The 25,330-nt window shown below is 45.4% G+C and overlaps 1 protein-coding gene and 1 pseudogene across 1 annotated transcript in view; one reads left to right on the top strand and one right to left on the bottom strand.

The window, feature by feature from the left end:
* Positions 1-25,330, bottom strand: part of LOC146809137 (IgGFc-binding protein-like) — a gene marked incomplete at its 5' end in the record, with an annotated part of 458,615 nt that overhangs the window by 241,113 nt on the left and 192,172 nt on the right. The window contains 2 exons of the mRNA XM_085615951.1: positions 5,611-6,178; positions 9,440-10,038. Coding sequence (XP_085472077.1) covers positions 5,611-6,178; positions 9,440-10,038 — 1,167 coding nt within the window. The remainder of the gene's footprint in view (positions 1-5,610; positions 6,179-9,439; positions 10,039-25,330) is intronic.
* LOC146809138 (homeobox protein Hox-B7-A-like) lies at positions 18,567-22,168 on the top strand (annotated as a pseudogene).

Genomic DNA, 25,330 nt, shown 5'->3' with positions numbered 1-25,330 from the left:
AATTCATAACTCCTTTTTGTTTCTTAGATAAACAAGTCCAAGCCCTGGAGAGAATCCCACAAACCACCTTGGGAATCGAAACGCGTTGGCATTACACAATGCGGGGACTTTCGCTTTTATTTAGTTTCCCCCAGTAGAAATGTTATTTCAATTGTCTCACTACTGGGCCTAATGTCTCTTTTTCCCGTGTGTAGCAGCTTTTTGAATTTGTTACACAATGTGGATGCTAAAGGTTGTCCTAGTAGCTGCTCTGTTTGTGAACTAAGACTGGTGATATAATGTTTAGATAATTGTTGTTATGTATCACGCTTCATGTATTGTTTGCTATATCACATTACTTCATCACAAAGTCTGTATATCTTTGTTTTATTCGTTGCCTTAAACCCCAGTGAATATATTTTTATTGACCAGGCAGAGTTGAAGTATGTTTTTAAGCCATTAACTCTTCTTGTACACTTGTGGTGATCTCACTACTGTTTTTCTTTAAATCACAGCACGGGTGACATATTTTGGATTCCATATATCTATAATTTGCTCTAATTTGCTCTTGACTGAAACGTATCCGCACTTAGCTGACCCATGATTAAATGTGGAGTAAAGTGTACAGAACGATGTAGCAAATAAATGCTTCAAGCCCATATCAATTGAATTGATGGCCTTTAGTCTGTTAAATTGTTTTAGCAGCATTTGAATGTGACGGCTAGGACAACCCCACCCTCTTTTCTTAGTTCACTACGGCCCCGTCCAGCCGCCTAGGGCCAAATTCCTTGTTGCTATTGCTTTTAGAAAGTGGGCATTTTCTTGCTTTACCATTCTGTGCCTCTGACTGCCTGTGAAATCCAATCCACGTATGGTTTAGACAGTTGGGCTGTTCACTCTAGACAGTCACACAAAGGAACTGAGGTACGCCTTGCATATCCTGATGGCCCATCAAGAGACTGATGGGTCTTCCTGAGCTAGTGTGGCAGGAGGAGTTGTCACTGACCCCTGAATACTGCTGCGCCTGTCCTCGAACAAAACTGTCTCCACCCCCCTATGGTGTGTCTAGAGCCTGGTCAGGTAAAGTCAGGGCCCTGTGCACTACAAAGACTTTCCTTTGAAATTTGCCTACTTCAAAGGCAGAAACTGGTATAAGTACTGGAGCTGTGGCACCATAACTTCAGTACACTTCTGGACTAAGAGGACATTCTGCCAAGGTGAAAAGCTGTAGAAGCTGAAGGAGGGGACCTGCCACTGTGCTTTGTGCTGGTCTACTGCTTACTAGAAGCAGCAAGACAGAAGCATCTTGGGCAGTGAAAGGACTTGCTTTCTGTGTCCTGCTGGCCAGGGTTCTCCAAGTACTTGTGTGTGCTTGGCTCCTGTTGAGAAGTCTCTAGGGCCATCAAGTTCTTCACTTCTAGCCCCTGAACTCCTCTGCTGGGAGCTTTGACCTGCCAAGTGGTGCCAATTTCAGTTCTGGGCCCTTGGAGGTGGATTTGCTGTAAAGTGAAGAAAAAGCATGCTACGACCTTCAATGCCTGTTTTTCCCGCGCAGTCTTGCCGTGCAGTTGAAAAACCAATGCATTGCTTGCTGTGTGGCCCGAAGATCGCTGCAGCCTGAGTCTTGAGTACGACCGAGACACCCGCACTGACTTCGACGCAGGCCCTGTTGTGTGGCTAAAGTAATCGATGCATCATCTGCCATGCAGCTGGAAAATCGATGCAGCACCTGTTTAGCCACTGCTGCATCGACCCAGAGCATCCAAATGTTCGACACATCGCACCTGTGCACCATTTTCTTTATCATCATTGCCCAGTAGTAAGGAACCAAGGCAGAATGTCTGGAGATCAATTCATCACCTCCCCCAACAGTAAGGAGCCGACACATCTCCTCCCCTGACAGTTTGGAACTGGCACATATCCTACCCTGCGCTGCAGTGAGGAACCAACACATCACCTCCGCTGGCAGTAAGGAACCAACTCATCACCTCCCCTGGGAGTCAGGAACAGATGCATTGTTTTGTTTTTCCAGCACCTCACCTCCCCAGCGCCTACTTTTGTCTTTGATTTTGACTCAGCCCAGGTACTTTGTGATAAAAGTGACACAGCCATAGTTTTCTATGGCTGAACTATTCTAAACGTTTTAAAAGTGATATCTTTGCTTATGTACATTGGATTTTTGTCATGTTTTTCTTGTTTTATTCAGGTAAAGATTGGCTATTTTGCTAGACTGGTGTGGTGTCCATTTGTAGTGTTTTCATTGTGTTACTGTGTGTTTATGTAGAAATGCTTTACACATTGCCTCTGAGATAGGGCTGACTACTCATGCCAAGCTACCAAGTGGATGAGCAGTGGTTATCTTGGGTGTGTAATCCCCTTACCCGCACTGGATGGAAGGCTCCCTACTTTGAAACTGTGCAAGCCACTGCCAACTAGAGACCCCCATTTCTACCAGCACATGTATAGATTCTACTGTGATCATTATTGTGCATGCAGCATCCCACAAAAAGGTGGGAAAGAAGCAAGGTCTATAGAGAGATCAATGGCAATCTGCAAAAGTGAGGGAGACGGAGATCCTGCAACACATCCCCACTTAATTCAATCAGTATTTCCACTAAGAAAGGCAAATTAAATGTTTACAAATATATTTAATATGATCTGGTTCTTTTCATGCAATGACTTCCACTCTGACTTCCTTTATTGGTTTCCAATTAATATAAATCACATTACTTGTCATGAGCCCTCTTCAATATGAACGGTGACCCCTTTCAAAAAAGAACTAACCATCATCCATGTCACCAGGGAATGTCCAGGATATAGAGTTTGATTTGGAGTTTGGAGGATAGTCACAAATGTACCCTGTCTGAAACCCCCAGCTGTTGCCTCTTCATTTTTCACGAGCAGTGCCCCTACTGGTTTCCTGTGTTTTTGGCTCAGGTGACCTCCCGCCGGGGAAGAGTTCGACTTTTAAAGGGGAAAGCTCACATCAGAACCACAACACAATCACGATCCCTGCATGCTCAATATGACCTTCCATGCATTACTCTCACCTCACGTTTTTAAATATCCAGGGGTGGATGTCTTGTATTTAACTTACACCTGCCTTCCTTCCATCACTCTGCCAAGGTGTCAGACCTTATTTAGGGAAGAGGCAATGCATTCAGGATTTACTGGTCCCCAACTGTAACAACAATGGGTGATAGCTCTCACACCATTCGGTGATGGTCCTCCAAACCTTTTGCCTTCACCCCACCTGTTTTCTGAATTCATTTTTGTTGGCTTTAGGAGTGGACTCTGTGCACTATACAACTGCTAGCCAGTGCCATTGTGCTTGTGCTCTCCACTTTAAATATGGTTAAATTGGCTTACACCCAATTGTCACACTTAATTTACTTCTAAGTCCCTAGTAAAGTGACACAACATGTACCCAGGGCCTGTAAATTAAATGCTACCAGTGGGCCTGCAGCATGTATTGTGCCACTCACTTAATTAGTTTTTTCAAACATATCTCAGGCCAGCCACCACAGCCTGTAGTGCAGTTTTAAAATACCAATTTGTCCTGGCAAAACAAACTTTCTGCTTGGCCAAAAACTTTTCATTCTAGTACATATAAGTCACCCCTCAATTAGGCCCTAAAGGCTCATAGGGCAAAGTGCACGTAATTTGAACAGTAGGACATGTGGATTTAAGTTCTACATGTACTGGTAGTGAAATACATAGCAAGTCCTATCCCACTGATAGGATCACAATGGGTTGCCCTATTACACCTACAAAGTGTTAACTTAATTTCGGGAGCTGGTAGGAAAAATATGTTTATGCTCAAATGATTGTAATTTAAAACCTTCTTGAATAGACACAATTTTGAAAATGCACTTTTAGAAACTTAGCATTTTCTTGTCCTATACATTTGGTGCCTGCTGCCTGTGCCCTGGGTCACAGGACTGTAAATAGCATGGCAGCTGGCCTTTGTGTATCCTTCCCAGACAGTGAGATAACGGGGGACTAGGTGTTTGCACGATGGGCCATCCTGCCAGGATAGTTAGGCAGAATTGTTCCCTGCCCCAATTGCACTTCACAAGGCTGCCTTTAGCTCACACTCAAAAAACTTGACACTAGCCATCTGTCACCCTAGACTACTTGGAGCCTTAGCTGGGAAAGGAGGAACTTTCCAGGACCAGATGTGGGGGTAGTATAGAAGTCCACCTACTTCAAAGGCTGGCACCAGGTATACATATTGGACCTCTTGAATCACTCATCTTATTACTTCTAGACCTGTAGTACATTAGGAAGACAGACTGCTCTACTGCCCTGCTGCTGGAAGGACTGTTCTGCTGCCATAGGAAGGAAGACTGGACCTTCTCCTTGAACCCAGGGCTACCAGATTGACTCCATAGGCTAGCTGGCTTTCCTCTTGTTCTGAGCTACATGGTTACAACAAGCTCCAGAGGCCTCCTTGAACTGCCCAGCTGATCTGCTGTCACAGAACCTGCAACTGGTCCTGCCTGTGCCCTGCTGGCCTCTGCTAGAATGAATCCCTGATCACCAAGAGATACCTCCCCAGGTCCCGGACCCTTGGCTGGCATTAGAGTGCATTCCTCTGCCAAAAAAAGGTAAAATCCTGAAGTTTTGATTGGTTTGCAACGACCGCCAATGGAAAGCTCAAATGAATCCGACTCTTCACACTACAACAACCACTACAATGACTGGCAATGTGAGATCAGCACTTTGCAATACAACAGTGACAGCCCATGTTGACCGCCAACATGAAGTTCCAGCAACGACCACCTGCGACGCCAGACCGGATCTTCAAGCTACAGTGACAACCATCAAAATGCCTGGCCTGCTCTTCGTGCTACAGCTACATCCATCCCCGAGGCTCTCTCTGATCTTCACGGCCTCCAACAGTCTATCGCAGTCTACCTGAACTTATGACTTTCCCCTGGTCTAGCACAACAAGATGACCACAAGTGGCACGTTGTGCTTTTAGGTGTCTTACTTACCTAACACTTTAAAAGTGCATTTCTCCAGTTCTACTGATTGGGTTTTTGTTGTTCTTGTATCATTTGATTTATTAGAATTTTACTCTATTTTTCAAAATTGGTGTGGGTTTTTTTCTGTTGTGTTTCACTTTATTACTGTTTGAGTGCTGCATAAATACTGTACACATTGTCTCTCAGTTAAGCCTGACTGCTTTTGTGTCAAGCTGCCAGAGGGTTCACCCTGACACCGATTGTGGTTGTTGCTTCAGAAGGGTCTTCACCCTCCTTAATCAAAAAGACAATTTCCTACATGGGGTCATTTACCTCTGGTGTACTGGGGTCTACCTACTAACATACAAAAATTGATGGGTAAGCACAGGACTTTGGCACTTAACTCTTACAGTAGAGAGGCAGAGCAAACTACACCCCTGATCAACTTCTGCAGAAGGTGAGGATAATGGTCATAGGAATACAACGCTTTTCACATGAAGAGGCACCAGAAATATTTTTCAGGGTTCAAAAGAGCCCAGAACAGACTCTTTACTGAAACAACTATGCACTAGCCAGTCAACATTGTTCAATAATCAGGGAAGATCTTCTAAACATAATTTTGGTCAATCGTGAAGGAATCTAAAAAGAAATCAAAACTTACTGCAGAATGTGGTTGTTCTCCAATCATATATCAGGGTTCCCGCGGCTTGACAAGCTACTACATAGGCACGAACATTATCACACAGGGCAACTTGATTTCCCTTGTACTGGCATGTATCGAACACACAGTCCATGAAGAAAGGTGTTGGATTGACGGCTTGTTGGCATTGCCTGAAAGGTCCCCCACGGTCCAAGAGGATCCCACAATAATTCCTGACCTTGTATTGGTCCAAATCTTGATCACTACATATAGGACATCCACCAGAACATTCTGATGAACATCCAGAAACATCTCCAATCTTCCATCCCTCCCCTAATTTAACCGCATTAGTTGCTTTGGCTCCATTCATTATGTTCAGATCATCATCTCTCCTATTGTTGTAGTTGCCACAGAGGCCACAAACTGCTCCTGCATAAGTATTCGGCAGAGTCACCTTCAGTACGCTGTTCCAGTCAAATGTCATACTTAGACTAAAATCTGTCTTGATGACACCGTTCCAGCCGCTGATGTAGGCCACAATCTGGTTCTTCTGAAAGTAGAAGGGTAAGGCTACAAAAACCCCATTCACCTATACAAAAGACAACAGAATATTTCCATATCAAATCAGCTGTATCAGGCATTACCTTTCAATTGAACAACATTGAAAGTTAAAATACACACATCCAACGCTGACCATTTTTTTCAATTATTCGCTTAACTTTTCAGACTCCATCACTAACACTTCACTTCTCCTGATCGGTCATTATCTCCTACAAACGGGCTTATACCCTAGCATTATACTGACTGTAGCAAAGTGAGGGAATCTTCTTGGACTCTCTGAATTGTACTGCTCATGGTTAATTTGACATGAAGCACCCTGGATAGCAGCACTATAATAATTAAATAAATTGGTGTTTTTCCATAATCCCCGACCTCAGAGCAATAGAAAGGAGGCACTTTCAGTGACAGATTAGGATATTTCTACATGCAGCAGGACTAGATCCTTGCATTGTCCTAGTCTCCCAACATATGTCTCTTATCACTGCCCCTCAATAAATAGGTGGGCATTCTATCTATTAGAACATATTTACTTGTGCCCATGCAACCTTCAGTCTGTCTAGTAGCACACAATAAAGTACGAGTGTATGGCATCATGAACCTTAGTTACCCAACAATATGAGAAGCTCATGATTATCCCACCTCTCTTTGTATCCTCACTGATCTATTTCCTATATTTGTGATTGAATCTGCTGTGTTTTTTGACTAATAAGCTATAGTAAATCTGAAAGACTATCTACTGCACCCTAGAGTGCATGTATTGTGGCCACATTGTTTTTACTCCGAATTTCCTAGTGGCATAATGCAACCTTACACTATATCTAGGCTTTTCTGTCTGCAGTTGTTTTTGTTATGAATCCCATTGAGGGTTTTCCAGTGTTTTCAAATCTTTCCAAACATAGTAACTATCAGTGGCAACTCTTTTTTTACCCTGTGAAAAGTGCATGAGGCTGTTTATTTTCCATTTAAAAAGGTCATTTTATTGTCTTTTTCCCTCCTTAATTCATATTATCAATTCTACCTCTCTTGTGACCTGCTCCTAGCTCTCATCTTGGTGCCCTTTCCTTGAATTTCCTCTTTCTAGGCACTGCCTCTAATTTATTCCTGTCTCATCACCCAGCACTCAAACATTTATTTCCAGGAGCCTAGTCTCATCCCAAGTAAAAGATGTCCAGGAATGGAGTTATCTTTGCACCTCATTCATATTTGACTGCAGCAGATGTAAGGTTAATGTGACCATTTAATACAATGTTCTTCTAATCTATTCCTCAAACAAATTGTAAAAAACACAGTAGAATGAAGATGTTCTACTTAGGGCATGATCTATATATTGTTTGGTGCTTGTTGCTCTTTTACTGCTCTATTCTTTTTTTTAGATGAAGGAGAATGGACTGGGCTAATATAAGGGATAAATGACCCCCTTCTGTACATTATAAGGATACTGCCAGTCCCCAAGGAGTTCCATAACCATACAGAGGAATGATGCTAATAGCCTAGTTCCTGTATAAGGTTATACAACTCTGAATTGACATTCAATATCCTTATCATGTATGCCAGGGGGTACTTTATCGCACAAATACGACGACTAAAAATAAAACCACTAGTACAAAATTATAGATATCAAAAACCTGTTAGATTTTTGTTGCAAACAGATATTAGAACATGTTCAATACAAGTTAGTTTTAAGAAAGCAGAAAAGATACAGGAGCTCGGAATGTGCTGAAACATGCAGAAAGCTTCTAGGTTTTCTCTAAGGAATGCAAAAAATAAACATATTCTCTCTGCTTCTCATTGTAAGCTTTCAAAATAGAGCAGTAGAAAGAAAAGCAACATTTTTGTTTCTCTACAAAGCTGCTCCACGACCTGACTTGCCTTTAACCTCGGCTGCTGGTTCCAGCACCAGGCATTGTGACGTCAGAACTCGGCTGCAATAACTTATAATAGTTGATTTCTGAAGTCTTTTCTTTATAATCGGTGACTCAGAGCATCACAAGTCACTGATTACATGACGTTTAGACAGAGATTACAGAATCCCATGTATTATAAATGTATTACTAGTGTGTGATTTGGATCCCTACCTGCTCTCCTTGCAATAGATGAAATGCCTGCATGCAGACTGTAAGCTATTGGCCATTTAGTGACAGCAAACTTTGCCATTCTATGCAGCAGCGTTAAAGGTAGTACAGAAGAAGGAGTGTGAGAATTGCACAAAGTGCAACTTTCTATTCTAGCGAATTTTCTATTTTGAGGGAATGAAGAAGCACAGCTCAACATGTTTCCATTATTCAGGTCACATTTGTTTGTAGGGTTAATGCTATTGTAAAGTTTTGTTTAGGTATCATAAATTCCAAGATTCATTTTGGCGTTAAGATAGTAGAGTTGAACACTAAACTTGTTGATGCTGGGGCTATAAAATGAATGGTTCTATGTCAAAGTGCAGCCTCAGAAATGGTCAATTCACCTGGTTTTGTTAAGGAACATACTGCTCAACACAGTGCAATCTATGCCTCTTTTGGGCTCCGCAGAGTACAGCACATAGTATAATATGTAGATTTTCTGAGTAAATGCGTGCTGTTTCAATAAAACCAGCGATGGACCTTGTCTGAGCCTGCCCATGTGGTGTTGAATATGTTCATAAAATTCCACTCATTTTTTTCTGATAGAGGCTGTTGCTCTTTTAGGCATGTTTTCTTCACTCCACCCCAATACAAAACTAAGAACAAGGGTGTAAGGTGGAGTTCTTTCTGAGAGGACATTGATTTGGATGTATCCATATGCACAGTGATCTTTGTTGCCGCAATTCTGATACCTGAGCTTGCAAAAAGCAAAGCTACGTCCCGCTTTCACTAAAGGAGGATGCCATCATGGTTGTATTGCTTACTCTAGACTGAGACCCTGCTGAGATTTTAGTTAAGACCCTGCTGCTCACTACACATCAATGGGATTGGAAGAAGATCCTGAGGGTTCAGGGACTCTAGGGATAGTCAAAAGGGTATATTAAGCGGCTTAGCATTACCGAAGCTGGTCATAGCTAGAGCATCTTTCACAGACAAGCGCTTAGAGATTGTGGCTACATTTAGCCTTGATACCAAAGGGCAACAAAGAAATAAAAGCGCTGTAAAAATCTGTCTTTTTTGGTTTGCTAATGAAAAGGAAAATCCACTCTTGGTTATAATCAGTTTTAACTGACAATCCTATGTATATTGTGAGAAGTACTATATTGGACATGGCATTAGTCCTTTTAAGCAAAATATAGTCTGTTACTAATGGAGCACTAATTCCATTTACAAACCTGTATCTTCAAAGGTGCATTTCTGCTGAGGGTTATAATTTGGCCATAAACTTCAATAGTGACCGTCTTGGTCCATGAGACTGCTTTGTTTCCCCGCTTGTTGTTCAGCACTTTGATAGTGAAGGGAGTGAGTGTTGGGTCAGAGGAGCACACTCCAACCAGCTGATAGACACAGGTGCCCATAAAGTCATATCTCCAACCATCAAAGGTGGTGTAGTGAGGGTCCCCAGAGGCTGTACAGGTTGCATAGCTGGTAGGGTAACAGCCAAGAATGCCATTTACCACCATGCATTGTTCGGTCGTTTTGCATTTGGCATTCTGGCACACTACTATGCCTAGTAAGGTATCACATGTGCAGCGTTGTTGGCAATTGGTGTCAGACCAGAATGTTGCCTTGGGTTGGTAGTACATGCCATTGTAAGTACAGCCGCAGCTTCCAGCAGGTACACAGCTGTCACCACTCAGGAGAAATCCACTGTTGCACTGACAGGTTTCTGTGCAGCTCTGGCTGCAGCCGATGGGACCATTTCTGTCACCACAACTGGCAGGACAGGCATTGCCACAAGCTTCATAGTGGCTGTTCTCAGGACAGGTAAGAGCTGCAAAGAGAATGATGTACAGTTAATGTGGGGTCATTCCTTGTGAGGGACTATCAAGATAGTAAGACATAATGGAATTAAACCACAGTCATATCGAGGCAGCATGAAAGGCAAAGAGAGGAAGCATTCCATTTCAGATATAATAACTGAGATGGTTTGTTTATTTTATATCTCTGGGATTGGTTTTATCAAACGATGTGTGCAAAATTAATAGAAATGCATAAATAGGTGAATAAAATGACAAAGAAATATTTATAGAACGACAAAATAAATCTAAATTGGTCGCTAGTTATGAAGAGATATTTTCAAGCTGCTTATTCAATAGTTAGAGGTTAGTAAAGAAAAAGAGCAAATTGTCAAGGGCTCCACCGTGACCGTCAAACAGAAAGGGAAAAAAAAGCTAAATGAATAGATCTAGCGGGGATATAAAAAAGGCAACAGTACTAGTGTGAACCTATACTCTTGGACATTTATTTAGACTTACAGATCTTTAAGTACGCCATAGCTAGATGAGAGGTAGGTAACCACCAGCCGGGCCCATTGCTCCCATCCATATTTAGAGGTGTCTTCCCTAGCACCTATTCAGCTCCCTGCACTCCTCTGATGATGGCCAGCCTTGACTCTGTTGTTTATGATGAGGGAGGAAGTTATGACTTGCTCCATAGACATAAAAGATGTTCCTTGGTGTAGTAAGTGCTGGGGAAACAAGATCAGTGAGCCCTGTATTTTATAACCCCCTCTATTTGTATCAAGCAAAGGGTAAACGCTGTGTTTTGCAATTCTCTTAGAGTGTGACAGCAAGTACCGCCCCACCCTCAATACCTTCAAAGAACTCCACTCCTGAGGCGGAAGCCGGGAGTTAGCACGCTCATGTTTTAAAATTGTACTTCTTGTTTACTGCTTTTAAAAACTGCTAATTCCCACCTGATTTGAGCGCACTCGCTGCAGACCGCTCAGCCGATCCAAGGCTGACACGGCATACTGTTGCCAGGGCAACGCCGCCTCACAGCAGCGGACACGCCCAATCACGTGACCAATCACCTGACCACGCCCACTAGCTCTATTTGAGCGCGCGCTGACCGAGATCGCGCGTTCAAAGAACTCCACTCCTGAGGCGGAAGCCGGGAGTTAGCACGCTCATGTTTTAAAATTGTACTTCTTGTTTACTGCTTTTAAAAACTGCTAATTCCCACCTGATTCGAGCGCACTCGCTGCAGACCGCTCAGCCGATCCAGGGCTGACACGGCATACTGTTGCCAGGGCAACGCCGCCTCACAGCAGCGGACACGCCCAATCACGTGACCAATCACCTGACCACGCCCACTAGCTCTATTTGAGCGCGCGCTGACCGAGATCGCGCGTTCAAAGAACTCCACTCCTGAGGCGGAAGCCGGGAGTTAGCACGCTCATGTTTTAAAATTGTACTTCTTGTTTACTGCTTTTAAAAACTGCTAATTCCCACCTGATTCGAGCGCACTCGCTGCAGACCGCTCAGCCGATCCAGGGCTGACAGGGCATACTGTTGCCAGGGCAACGCCGCCTCACAGCAGCGGACACGCCCAATCACGTGACCAATCACCTGACCACGCCCACTTCCTATGCCATCCTCGTAAACATAAAAATGTGCTGCAACCGGAAGCGCAGCGGACGAGCGCAGCGGGCGCGACGAATGCGCGCCGAAGGCGCGCATAAGGCAAGCTCGTCTGCGCTCGTCCACGCCGAGGACGGGCCAACGGCCACCCCCCCTGCAACTCCAGCATCACGGCCTCCTACACTCACGGTGAGATTAACCTATTCCACCGATGAATTACGACAACTGAGACACTTAGCGAATCAACCGCATATACTCCCTCATTTAAGCTACTCCAATCATATCGTAGGCCCACTCCTATGTCCAACTTGCATCAAAGGTTCCGGCAATCCTTCAATAAACAACATACCTTCAATACAAGCAGCACTAATAAACGCCAGATCCCTCCCCAAACACAAAACAGAAATCGCCGACTTGATCGATGCGCACAAACTTGACCTACTGTTTGTCACCGAGACATGGGGCGATGAGGCCTCAGGACCCGATTTTGCAGAAGCCACTCCCATCAACTACAATGTTTGCAGACTTGACAGACCAATAAAAAGAGGTGGCGGCATTGCCATAATTTATAAAAGCCACTTCAAACTCTCGACTAAACCACATATATGTTCAGAATATGAGTCTCTCACATTCACTCTAGGCTTATCAGCAAAATCATCCTTCAAGGGAATGCTGATTTACCACCCTCCAGGCTCAAGAGCTAAGTTTTTAGCTAACATAGGTAGTCTAATCGAAGCAGTCGCTGATGCCCCCCATTTCACGCTACTAGGTGACTTCAATTTCCATCTTGAGACTTCAAATAACCATGATACCACGCAACTTATTGCAGACCTTGAAGCTGCAGGCCTAACACAACTCATTAATTCCCCGACTCATCAGGCTGGTCACACATTAGACGGAATATTTACAAACAGTCCTCTTGTAAATATCACCCAGATAATCCCTCTGATCTGGACAGACCATTCAGCTATTTGCTTCACAGTGCAAACAAACTCCATTAAATCGAACCCCGTTGCACCAGCTCGTTCAACATACAGAGACTGGAAAAATATTGATATATCACAATTAGCAGAGATGATACAGGACAAATTTATCCCCACTGAGCAGGACCCTACCATAGCATCTTCAAACTACCTGACCAACCTAGACATGGCCTGTAACAAACTAGCCCCACTTAAATCATCACACCGAAATAGAACAACACCTTCAGCCCCATGGTTCACTGAGGCTCTACGCATGCAGAAACAATACTGCAGGAACCTTGAAAGACAATGGCGTCGCAACTACAGCCCGGCAGACAAATCCAACTACAAAAATGCCCTCGCTATCTACAAAAGAGCGATAACCACCGAGAAAAGACATTACTTTATCACTCAGATTAATCAGGCAAAAAACTCGTCAGGAGAACTATTCAGGGTAGTTACCACCCTATCCAACCCCCCGACGCCGCCCTTAGAGGCTTCTCAATCACTGACCGATGCCTTGGCCAGCTTCTTCGAGGAAAAAGTCAGTTCCATCTTCCAGCCTTTTTCACGATCTACCCCCCTACCATCTTCGAGTCCTCCCCTTACTAGCACTTCGCCAACTCTATTATCTTTCAACCCCGTAGATAAAGATCATATTCAACGTCTAGTAGCCAGTACTAAATCCGGCTCCGCCCTTGACCCATGTCCCCCTTCTATTCTTAACCGCATACCGGAAGCAATTTCCCCTTCATTATCCACCATATGCAACGCTATGTTCGCAACAGGAATATATCCTTCAGTCTGGAAAGAAGCGATCATAAAGCCATTGCTGAAAAAACCTACGCTAGACCCTCTTCTCCCAGCAAGCTATAGACCTATCGCTTGTCTCCCATTTCCAGCAAAGATTTTTGAAAAGTCCATGAACCTGCAGCTGTCAAAATACATCAATGACAACAATCTGCTAGACGACACACAGTTCGGTTTTAGGCAGGGACACGGGACAGAGACGGCACTACTGAAAGCCGCGGACGAAATCAGAACAACCATGGACAAGGGAGGATCAGCCGTCTTGATACTCCTAGATCTCTCCGCTGCATTTGACACGGTCGATCATATTACCTTGATCGACCGTGTCGCAGCTCTGGGAATAGGAGAAACAGCTAAAGACCTGATTGCTTCGTTCCTCGCCAATCGGCCTCAGACTGTCAAAATGGGCAATTTCACCTCCCAGACCTTCTCTCTCCCCTGTGGCGTTCCACAGGGCTCCTCGCTAAGTCCGACGCTTTTTAATATCTATGTATCGGACTTGGCGAGGGTGATAAAATCCTACGGTATTGCCCTGACCACATACGCCGACGACACGCAACTAGTGCTTTCGGTGTACAATAACGGAGCCAGCGTGGCAGCCAACTTCCAGGAGGGTATGAAGGCAATAAGCTCCTGGATGTCATCAAACTGCCTCAAGCTTAACTCTGATAAAACGGAGGTGATGACATTTGGGAGCTTGAGACCAGCATGGTCCCCACAATGGTGGCCACCGGAGCTGGGATCCGCCCCCCAACCGGTGACTAAGGTTCGTAACCTGGGAGTCACCTTCGACAATAAACTGACTTTCCACCACCACGCCAATGCCGTCGTATCATCTGCATTCTATACACTCAAAAAAAATCAAGAAACTTCTTCCATATCTACCTCAGTCAGCCGGCAAAACACTTATCAGTACTTTAGTGTTTTCAAAAACGGACTATTGCAACTCTCTGCTTCTTAATGCGCAAGAAGGAGTCCTCAATAAATTCCAGACCGTTCAAAACGCGGCTGCCAGAATCTTACTTTCTATCCCCAAATTCACATCAGTATCCCATCACATCAAAAAGCTCCATTGGCTCCCAATCAGGAGCCGAATAAAATTCAAGGCTCTTTGCATAGCCTACAAGACCCTTAACTACCCAGGGCCTAAGTTCCTAAAAGTAGCTCTTCATCCATTGGAGCATCGCAGAACACTTCGATCCTCTACAGCCTGTATGCTGTCTGTCCCTCGGACAAAAAAGGCCACTTGGGGAGACAGGTGCTTCACTACAGCCACTGCTAAACTATGGAACACCCTCCCATTGCATATCAAATATGCCCCCACCCTCCTTAAATTCCGAAAGAGCCTCAAAACATGGCTTTTTTCCTCTGTTTAACCACCCTCAAGAGTAAGGAGTTCTCTGATCACTAGCGCCGAGACACCTGTATGGGTATTTGCGCGCTTTAAAAATAGCAAAAAAATAAAAATAAATAAAATAAATGGAGCCTGAATTTTTAGGAGTGATGTAGGTGTCATAGACATGACAAAAAGGTTTTGAAATACATTAGCTTGTGCATGCTTAATACTACCGGGTATTATAATTTAATCTTATTTACCTTCATGTGTGTGGTTTTTTTTGCGTGTGTGTGTGTGTGTGTATATATATTCACTGAAAAAACCATAGGTTTCAGGTACATTATAGTTAGTTGGACATTTCACTCATACAAAACCATAGAAATTCCGCCGTTATAGTTAGTTCAGCTAACTATAACTCACGCCCCCGCAATGCATTGCTGATGACGTCACATATTACATCATTTATGACATGGTCAGTAACATCACTGATGACATCATCCAGCGACTGTGTGTTTCTTTAAATTTGAAATATGTGTTATATATATGCCAAGGTGTATTGAAGAATGAGTGGGTGTATAAGTGTCTGGATGTTGGATTTAGTAGGTGCGTGACTGACTGTTTAAGTGAATGATTACATGTGTCTTACTGAATGCATGGGTTAGTGACTAAACTGTATGAATGTCTGTATCAATCTGTCTGCTGTTGTATAAGCTGCTGCATGGGCTGGTCAGTAGCTACATGAGTGTCTATATGGGTTATCGATTGTTTGCCTGAGTATTTGTATGGGTGCCTCAGTGTGTGTGTGGGTGGGTGGGAGGTATGTGACTGTGCATAGATGTTTGAATGGTTGATTCACTGGGTGTATGAGTTCAAGAGTGCATGTGGAAACAGCTGTATGGGTAGGTGAGTGTGTGTATGGGTGTGTAGGGGAGTGAATGGATGTCTCAGTGGTACATGTCCAAGTAACTACATATGTAAAAAACACTGTATGTGAGAGTTGGACTATATAAATGACTAGAGGTGAGAGTCAGTGATTGTGAGAATGGCTGTTTGGATGAGTGTGTACTTGTATGAGTGATTGTATAAGAGAGTAAGTATGAATTTGTTTCTGTTTGAATAGGGGATGTGTTGTGTGTATAATTGTATAGGTCAGTAAATGGAAGTGTGATTGATTCTTTGCATGACTGACTAGGTGTGTGAGTAACTCTGGATTAGTGGTGGTGTGTGAGTGTCTGTATAGGTGTATGAGTGCATAAGATAGTGTTGTATTGATGAGTGACTGCATGCATGAGTGATTGTATGGGTGAATGAGTGGATGTGCATGTAGACCTAGGAATCAGTGAGTGCATCTAGGAACCAGCCCACCATGTACCTCCAGTAAGCGCCACACAGCTGTGTTGCAAAGTGGTGTAAAAAGGGGGCGTGGCCTTGGACCACCTCTCTGCAACGCAGCTCCCTGGCGCATACTAGAGGTACCTGGTGGGCTAGTTGGCCCCCAGGGACCCTCAATATTCAAGGGTAATTAATTCCCCAACTTACAACGCGCCAGGGGGCGCATTTGCAGAGTGCTGCAGGGAGGGGGCGGGGCCTCCAGCGCAATGCCGGCTTTTTTTTTATTTCAGAAGGGGTGCTGTGACCCCATCCCCCAGGGCCTGACACCAATTTTTAAATAAAATAAAGAAATAAGCGGGAAGGAGGCTGCGTGGCCCCCCCTCCCAAGGCCAGTTTTGGCCCCGGGGACTCCATCCCCAGGGGCATGGCCACAGATTTATTAATTTTTTTATAATATTTTTTAAGGAGGGGGGCTGCGTGGCCCCCCTCCTGAGGCCTATATTAGCCCCGGGGACCCGATCCCCCAGGCCTGTGCCTCTTTTTTGGTTTTTTAATTTTTCCTATTTTATTGAGGGAGTGGGGCAATTTTTCGGCGGGATTCGCGACCCCAACACGAATTCTGACATTTAACAAAAAAAATGATTTTTTTGGCCCTGGGGGTCCTTGTGGGACCCCCTGAGCAGGTCTAGGGGTTCAGGGTGTTTCTACCCTGCCCCGCTTTCTTCATTAGGTATCGCTGAGCCAAAGGCTCGAAGAGACATTTTGTATGTGGGCTTTTCAAAGTGCTGCTGGCTGGCCTAACGCTTGCGTTCACGCGATCGTGCACGCGTGCAGCCGGCCGCCAGCAGCACTTTGAAAACTCGTGCGTCATCGCGATCGCGATCACTTTCGCATTCATAGTGATCGCGATCACGATGACGCAGGCGCACACACAACTCGGTTCTACTGAGTCACAAGATGGCTGCCAACACTTCCTGGTTTGGAGCAAATCAGAGTGAAGCTCGTGCCCGGGAGGGTTCGCGAACCCTCCTCGGTGCCCAGATATCAAAACTTTCTTTTTCTAATTTCTCAGGAACTACTGAATGGATTTACACCATTTAAAATAGAGGCTCTTTCTGAACCAAGGGCTACCTTTTTGCCTAATTTGGTGTAATTCCGTTCAGCAGTTCAGGCTGTAGCTTTGTCTGAAGTTTCCAATGGAGGACAGATATCGAACCCATTCTTTTTCTAATTTCTCAGGAACTACTGAACCGATTTACACCATTTAAAACAAGCATTTGCAATGCATCGGTCTCGCCTTTGGGGCCTTATATGCATTTAGCTATGCAGCACATTAGCCTGGGTGCTGAAACATCTACTAGTGTTTAATATGGAGGGAAAGTAAGCACCAAATTGGGTGACAAGCCAGGTATGGGAACACATGGAGAGAAGTATTGCCTTTCAACGGGAAATGGTATAGTCCAAAGCTATGTTTTTAATATAAAATCAGGGCCTTCGGTGGTTATTTCATTGAAAATACAAGATTTGAAAGCAAAAATGTGATAATGCCGTAAATAGATTACGTACAGCAGAGGTAATTTGACCATATGAAACCATGATAATCTAATACCAAAAAGCAATCTAGTGAAGAAGGCCTAGCATTGTAAGTTTCTCTGAAGAACGTAACATCAGTCATAAGCCAGTCCGGGGACTTCAGAGTGTTTTTCAATCTCCAGTTCCTCCCGTACTTTACTCAGTTTGCACTGTCCTCTGTGATCACTTTAACGGTAAAGGGAGAGGGGGACATGACGGTGAGTGTGGCTGTGAGGGAACACCAGTAACAGCCTGCTCTTGCATAGACCACCTTCAAGGCCGGCGCCAAAACAAGCCGCGTTGTAATTGGCGGAGTGTATCCCTCTGATAGCCACCTGGGAGGGGGAGGTGGGGGGCGGCGGGGGAGGAGGCAGCACACAGTACACTGCGCCTGTGCAGTCCCGCATCAGGGAGGGTCCACATTGCTAACGACGGGCATCTTTGGGTCAGGCTTAAAACAATCCGGCACTGCAGAGTCGCCAGTGAGTGTGTCTACGTGCCTCTGGCAGCGAACAAAAAAGCTCATTCTATGCCGGATCCCTACATGGCTCCTAGTGTTCCCGGATGCTCGAGGCTTTAATACTAATATGTAAAACAAGATTACATGCCTGGAAACACACTCTGTACAAGCTCAAACGTTAGAAGTTTGTCGAAATGTGCGTTTGCCTCAAAGTAAAAAAAAACATTTCAACTGTGTCAATATTACGCTAACGCACTTGCCTGCAACTAAAAAACATTACAGGAGCAGTGGGAAGCTGAGCCCTGATTGGACCCGGGCCTGGCACGTGCCCCAGAGTTACATGGTCCGGAAGGAAAAAGGGGGTCCTTTTTGGTGTAAATCTTAACTCTTAATTCCGTAATATATCACGGTACCTCGTAAAACTGACTCCAACACGTCCCGGCCCACAAATCACCCGGCCGGATTATGAGTTAACTGTATTATGCCTGTATTATGCCAATGTGGCCCCCCTGGCGAACATCGCACGCAAACACGGACTCGACCTTATATCATACGACGACACCCAGCTCATCTTATCCCTCACTAACAACCCCACATCAGCTAGGACCAGACTACATGAAGGAATGAAGGAAGTGGCGAACTGGATGACAGACAGCCGTCTGAAACTGAACACAGACAAAACGGAGGTCCTCATCCTCGGCCCCACTCCCACCGCATGGGATGACTCCTGGTGGCCCCCGCCCTAGGCAGCACTCCCCAACCCACCGACCACGCGCGCAACCTCGGCTTCATCCTGGACTCTTCCATCACCATGACCAGACAGGTGAACTCGGTGACCTCGGCATGTTTCAACACCATCCGCATGCTCCGCAAGATCTTCCGCTGGATCCCCACCGACACCAGGAAGACCGTCACCCACGCCCTCGACACCAGCCGCTTGGACAACGGGAACACCCTGTACGCCGGCATCACCACCAAGCTGCAGAGGAAACTCCAACGGATCCAGAACGCTGCCGCAAGACTCATCCTGGACATCCCTCGCCACCACCACATCTCCGGACACCTGAAAAAACTCCATTGGCTACCCGTCAACAAGCGGATCACCTTCCGACTACTCACCCACGCACACAAAGCCCTTCACAACCTCGGACCCAAACTCATCAACAACCGCGTCTCCTTCTACACTCCCCCGCGCACTCTGAGCTCCACCGGACAGGCCCTGGCAGCCGTACCCCGCATCCGCAAAGCCACCGCCGGAGGAAGATCCTTCTCTTTTCTAGCAGCGAAGACCTGGAACTCTCTGCCCAGCCACCTTCGCGCCATACATGACCACCTCTCCTTCAAAAGGCAGCTCAAGACCTGGCTCTTCGAGCACTGACCCCCCCCCCCCTCCCAGCGCCTTGAGACCCTTGATGGGTGAGTAGCGCGCTTTATAAATTAGATTGATTGATTGATTGATTGATTGAATGTCCTGTTCTCCAAATACCAGGCTGCCGGGTCTGTCTTCCCGTCCGGGGTCTTCCCCGAGCAACTTCTTGTGCCTTTGCCTCTAACCATCAGCGGCCGGGGGCTTATGCGCCGGCCTCATAGGGCGCTTACATCTCGGAGCTTTAAAGCAATGGGAACAGCCTGCAACCCCACAGCACCCCGGGGCTCTACCCGGCCAGCTACGACCTGGAGGGGGCATCCTTCGACATGCAGTGCTCTCCTTTTGACCAGAACCTGCCCATGATGTGCCCGGCAGGCGACCCCTCGAAGCATGGCGGCAGCGGCAAGGAGCACCCGAGCCGGGAGCAGGAGCTGAAGGGAGGCGGCAGCCTATGCATCTACCCCTGGATGAGGAGCACAGGTGAGGGAGGGGGCACCAGGCAGGACTTGGGGAGTCTGTGCTGGCACGGAGGGGCCGCCCGCAACGCAAGTCTGGCCGCGCAGAGTGTTTTCAAGCAGCTGCTTCTCAGGGAGGTGAGCGCACGGCAGGCCTGGCAGCGGCCGCAAAACAACTTTAGAAGACGGAGGAAAGTAGCCCCGAGTATGGTGACTCGCTAGAAAAAGGGTAGCCATTTTAAAATAGGGATGAGTGTGTTTCAACTCCTCGCCCAGCTAAACCTTTGTTCCCGCGCCACCCCTCCCGCTGTACGCGCCTTCTCTCCCGCCCCCCACTCCCGTTCTTCGTGCCTTAATCACACCCACCCACCCGCACTCCCATTCAACACGCGACACCACGTACCATTGGCGCACACAGAATCGATTGAACAATGACACAAAAGGAGGACTAGTAGAAAATAGTGATGATTGTGTTTCAACTCCTAGCATAGCTAAAATTTTCGACAGAAAATCTACATAAAATATTTTTCTTGATGCTCTTTAAGGAAGACATTACAACACTGAAATATAATACACAATTATTTGAACGTACACTTAGAAACATTCCCGCTAATTAGAACAACATTTTTAATCATTTTAATTAGAAGTGAAAGAAAGGGTATAAACAAATTGTACCTGTACCAACTTAAAAATCCGCAGCCGGCGGCTGAGGCTGGCGGTGCCACGGTCTTCCGAGTCTGTACCTAGTGACATCTCGGGGCTTTAAAGCAATGGGAACAGCCTGCAATCCCACAGCACCCCGGGGCTCTACCTGGCCAACTACGACCTGGAGGGGGCATCCTTCAACATGCAGTGCTCTCCTTTTGACCAGAACCTGCCCATGATGTGCCCGGCAGGCGACCCCTCGAAGCATGGCGGCAGCGGCAAGGAGCACCCGAGCCGGGAGCAGGAGCTGAAGGGAGGCAGCAGCCTACGCATCTACCCCTGGATGAGGAGCACAGGTGAGGGAGGGGGCACCAGGCAGGACTTGGGCAGTCTGTGGTGGCGCGGAGCGGCCGCCCGCAATGCAAGTCTGGCCGCGCAGAGCGATTTTCAAGCAGCTGCTTCTCAGGAAGGTGAGCGCACGGCAGCCCTGGCAGCGGCCGCAAAACAACTTTAGAAGACGGAGGAAAGTAGCCCCGAATATGGTGACTCGCTAGCAGACATTGCGACTTGCTGCCAGGCAGGGTTAATGCAGATCACAAACGTGAGACCAATGCATTGCAAATGCAAATTCTACTCTGCTCCAGTTAGGCTCGCCCTCTGCCTTCTGTAAAGCCGGCCAGGAAGAGAGCACGTCATAGCGTGCGCGCTGTTGTAATTAGGCTGCCAGGAAGAGAGCACGTCATCGCGTGCACGCTGTTGTAATTAGGCTGCAGGCTAGAAAAAAGTCCCGTGAGTAAAGGGGCCGGTAGCCTTGGAAGGATACAAATGACGACATAATCGTCACGAGGCGGGACTAACAAGCCTTATACCAATGGGAAGGCAGCATTTACTGACCTAAGCCAATGGAAAAGATGGGCGGAGAGTGGGCGGAGCTTCCATGAAGCTTCTACACTAAAGTGTATACTGCATGTCTCGGAGAGACAGCGCAAGCGCTGTCTAGGCGAGACCTAAAAAGGGCTCTGTCTGAACCAAGACCTACCTTCCTACCAAATTTGGTGTAATTCTGTTCAGCAGTTCGGGCAGTAGCTTTGTCTAATATTTCTTATGGAAACTAACATGGGGAAAACGTGTTTTGGGACCCCCTTTTTTCTCAGCCCACGCTTGACGAATCACCCTGAAACTTTCCAGACAGAAGCTAACCGGAGCTGGTCACTTTTTTCGAAAATTTCGCGAAGATTCATTAACTGGCGTCAAAGTTATTGGGAAAAGAAAAAACACTTTTCCTATGGAAACTAGGTCCTAACTACAACTACCTACTGGCGAGCGCAAGTAGGTAATATATATATGTGTATTGTCTGTCGTCTGTGAGTCTGTAAGCAAACTCATGTGTCTGCATGCCCCATTTAGCACACAATAATCTAAGGGTGAATAAGCAAGAGACAATTACATGATCAGGGGGGTGATTCAGCCCTTAACAAAAATGTGTTTGTGTTTCTATTTCAGATATCATTAGAGTGAAAAGGTCCTATATGGACTGTATGACTGCATGCTTCATGTTTAGCACACTGTGTAAACCAGCATTAGGTGTTGGTATTTAACACAATCTGTAGAAAATCTACAGATTTAGTCAGACCTGAAGAAAACCTGCTATCCCAGAGTGGCACTTGGCTAAAACATGTCAACCCTACTGATCTATAGATGAGGGGGGAGTGGTCTCTGTAATTCATAATTTGACTTTCGGGACAAGTGCAGCACGCGCTGACTGAGTGTTAGCCTGGTGAAGTCTGGCATTGTGGATTTTTTAATGCGCATGGGGCCGCGGTAACAAACGAAATTTGTCAGCGCGGGGAGTCATCCATGCAAGTCTAATGCTGTAAGAGACCAGCCTGTTGCTGGGGAACGGTGAGCAGAAGAGAGTTGTTCTACAGTCCTCGTTTTCCTGAAAGAGCACGTGGTCGGAAAATGCCCAAATGATTATGACGACACAGTGTTGTCACACTCCTGTGACTGTGAATGTAGAAGCATTGTTCCGGAACCCACCTAGCATGACTTTGTGATGTTGAAGGCAACAATTGTGATGTTGATGGCCTAATGTCAATCTGAGCCTTTTCAATGTGTACGCGGACGCATGGCAGGCATTTGATTGACGTAACTGCTTGCAGGCCGGAATGTGCAATTTAAGGCTGGAACAGACATTGCTGCCTGTAGGTACAATGTTTATTGGTACCAGAGTTTGTGTGAGGAGGAAGAGGAAAAGAACAAACACTATGGTCACTGGTTACTGTTCAATAGCTTTAACATCAACTTTTACAAAAGAACCAGGTGTTCAGATATTCTGTCAGCTGTGTGCGGGCACAAGGGATGTCATGTATTCTTCAGGACGTTCCAGGCCTGGTGAAATTGAGTCTACTGTGAACTCTAAGAAATAGTATCAAGCTGTTTACCAAGCATATTAGAGGGAAGTGCAAGACTCTTCTTGTTACAGAGGAAAGAGTAGATTTACTGCACACTTTAGTCATACCAGTTTATCTTTATTTTCAAATAATGTCGGGTGATAGATCGCCCACAGGAGGGGGTACCTTTAATGTCTTTAACCTTTGGTGATTTTCATGTTTACCAGTCTAAGTTTGCTGACAATGTTATAATGTGCTTTTGCCAGTCTAAGTTTGCTTACAATGTTATTTTGTGCAACATATATTTAATCGGTTTAAGGATACCTTCAGTGGATATTTGCTGTCAGTAAGGGGGAGGGCATAGAGGTTGGAAGATACTCTGTGAGGAGAGTCTCTATCATTGGGGGTGTGTGCTCTGTGAGTGTGGATATGTGTTAGTATTACGAGCTACCCTGTGCAGAGACTCGCTGTTAGTGTAGGAAAATGCAGATGTTGAAAGAGATCATGTGTGGAGATTCTCTGTCATTGGAAGAGTGTGTAGGGGTTGAAAGATACCCTGTGAGTAGTTGCCCTGAGTTTAAAGTGAGGTAGATTACAAGATACCCATAGTTTAAGGGTTGAAAGATACCCTGTGAGAGTTGCCCTGAGTCTGAGGTGAGGTGGGTTGAGAGATACAGATTGTTTATGGGTTGAAAGAAACTCACTGTGAAGTTTCCCTAGGGGAATGTGTATCAGACAATATTTTTATTGTCCTTCTTAGTTGGTTAAGGGCATGTGGTATGAACATATTGCTACTTATCGGGGTTCCTGTTAATCCTTTTCTGTTTATTGTTTTTGGGTGGTGCGAATAAATTTGTTGGACGAGATTTTGTGTGTTTTATCATCTTACATCGATAGGACTTCTTACTGTCTCTAGAAGGGGGAAGATGTGTTGTGATCTACTTTTTGACATAATGCATCCTCCCCATTGTTGTTCTCTGCCTTGCTGCTCAGCCAGTGGTGAGGTCTTCAGAATGCTGGGATTGTTCGTGCTTGTACATGAGTCAGTTGGAGTGTATGGGCTGTGCAGCAAAAAGACTGCAAGGAGAGTGCTCCCAGTGGGGCATTACATGGAACATATCATCTTCCTGTAACCTATAAACGAAGATATAACTTGAAGAATAAACTTATATCCTTTTTCTACATGACCTGACAATGTAGCATTTAACAATAGGCTTTAATTTTCTGCTTGTTAACCAAGTCCTTTATGCAAGTGGTACTTGCACGGCTTTCTTGTTGGGTGGTCCATTGAGACAACTTAGTTGTCATTGCTCTCCCGACCATCAAAGCCACAGGAATTTCGCCAGTGTTGAATGCAGTGTTGAACAATAGGCTCGTAGGGTTAGAACTCAATGAGTCCTTTGGCCTGCGGCCACAAAGGTATACTCTTGCAATCATAATCCTCTTCTTTCAATGCGAGGAGGCATCTTAGCTTTTGGATTGCAAAATATAGTCAGTAAAGCTTGAGGGTCAGTTACCAATGTAATAGGATTTCCATATAGGAACACATGGAAATATTCACAAGCCCATACCACAGCTAAACTCTCTTTCTCAGGCTGTAAGCAAGTATGCTCTGTCTGGGACAAACTTCTACATTTGCCACAGTATGCCTTCAAGCATTTGGATGTCCACTGTGCTGTGCAGGAATAGCGTCTAACCTGGCAGGACTAGCATCAACAACAACCTCTGTATGAAGTTGTGGATTAAAGTAGGCCATTTCAGCAGAAGATTCAATAGTTTGGTTGATTTTCTTAAATCTTTTTGCACATTATTGTGACCACTCAAATGAAACATTTGTATTTGTCAACTCTCGTAATAGTGTACTTAAAGTTGCAAAGTCTCTTATGTATCATGAACAGGAAGAGGCCATGACAAGAAACGAATGTAGCATAGAAACATCTTGTGGGAGAGCAGCATTTGATAGTGCTTGGACTTTTGCAGGATCAGGTGTTGTGGCCCCGTCAGAAAAGATATGACCAAAGAATTTCAACTTCATCTTGTGGAACTCACATTTGTCTGCATTTAATGTCAAACCTGCATCAGTAAGTAAACAACATACTTGTGTGATAGCTTTATCGTGCTCCTTATAGGTAGCTCCGAAAACCAACATGTCATCACTATAGTTGAAAGCATTCATAAGAGGTTGTATGATACATCGAATGACACCTTGGAAAGTTCTGCAGCCAATGACACACCAAAACTGAGTCTCTTGTAATGAAACAGACCACCATGTGTAGAAAATGTCATAATGTACCTGCAATCTTCCTTGAGTTTCAACTGATAACCTTTATTTAAATCAAGGCGAGAGAAAAGTTTAGCACCATTTAA

The sequence above is a fragment of the Triturus cristatus genome, chromosome 7 (assembly GCF_964204655.1).
Source record: "Triturus cristatus chromosome 7, aTriCri1.1, whole genome shotgun sequence".
NCBI lineage: Eukaryota > Metazoa > Chordata > Amphibia > Caudata > Salamandridae > Triturus > Triturus cristatus.
This window is presented reverse-complemented; position numbering and strand designations above follow the sequence as displayed.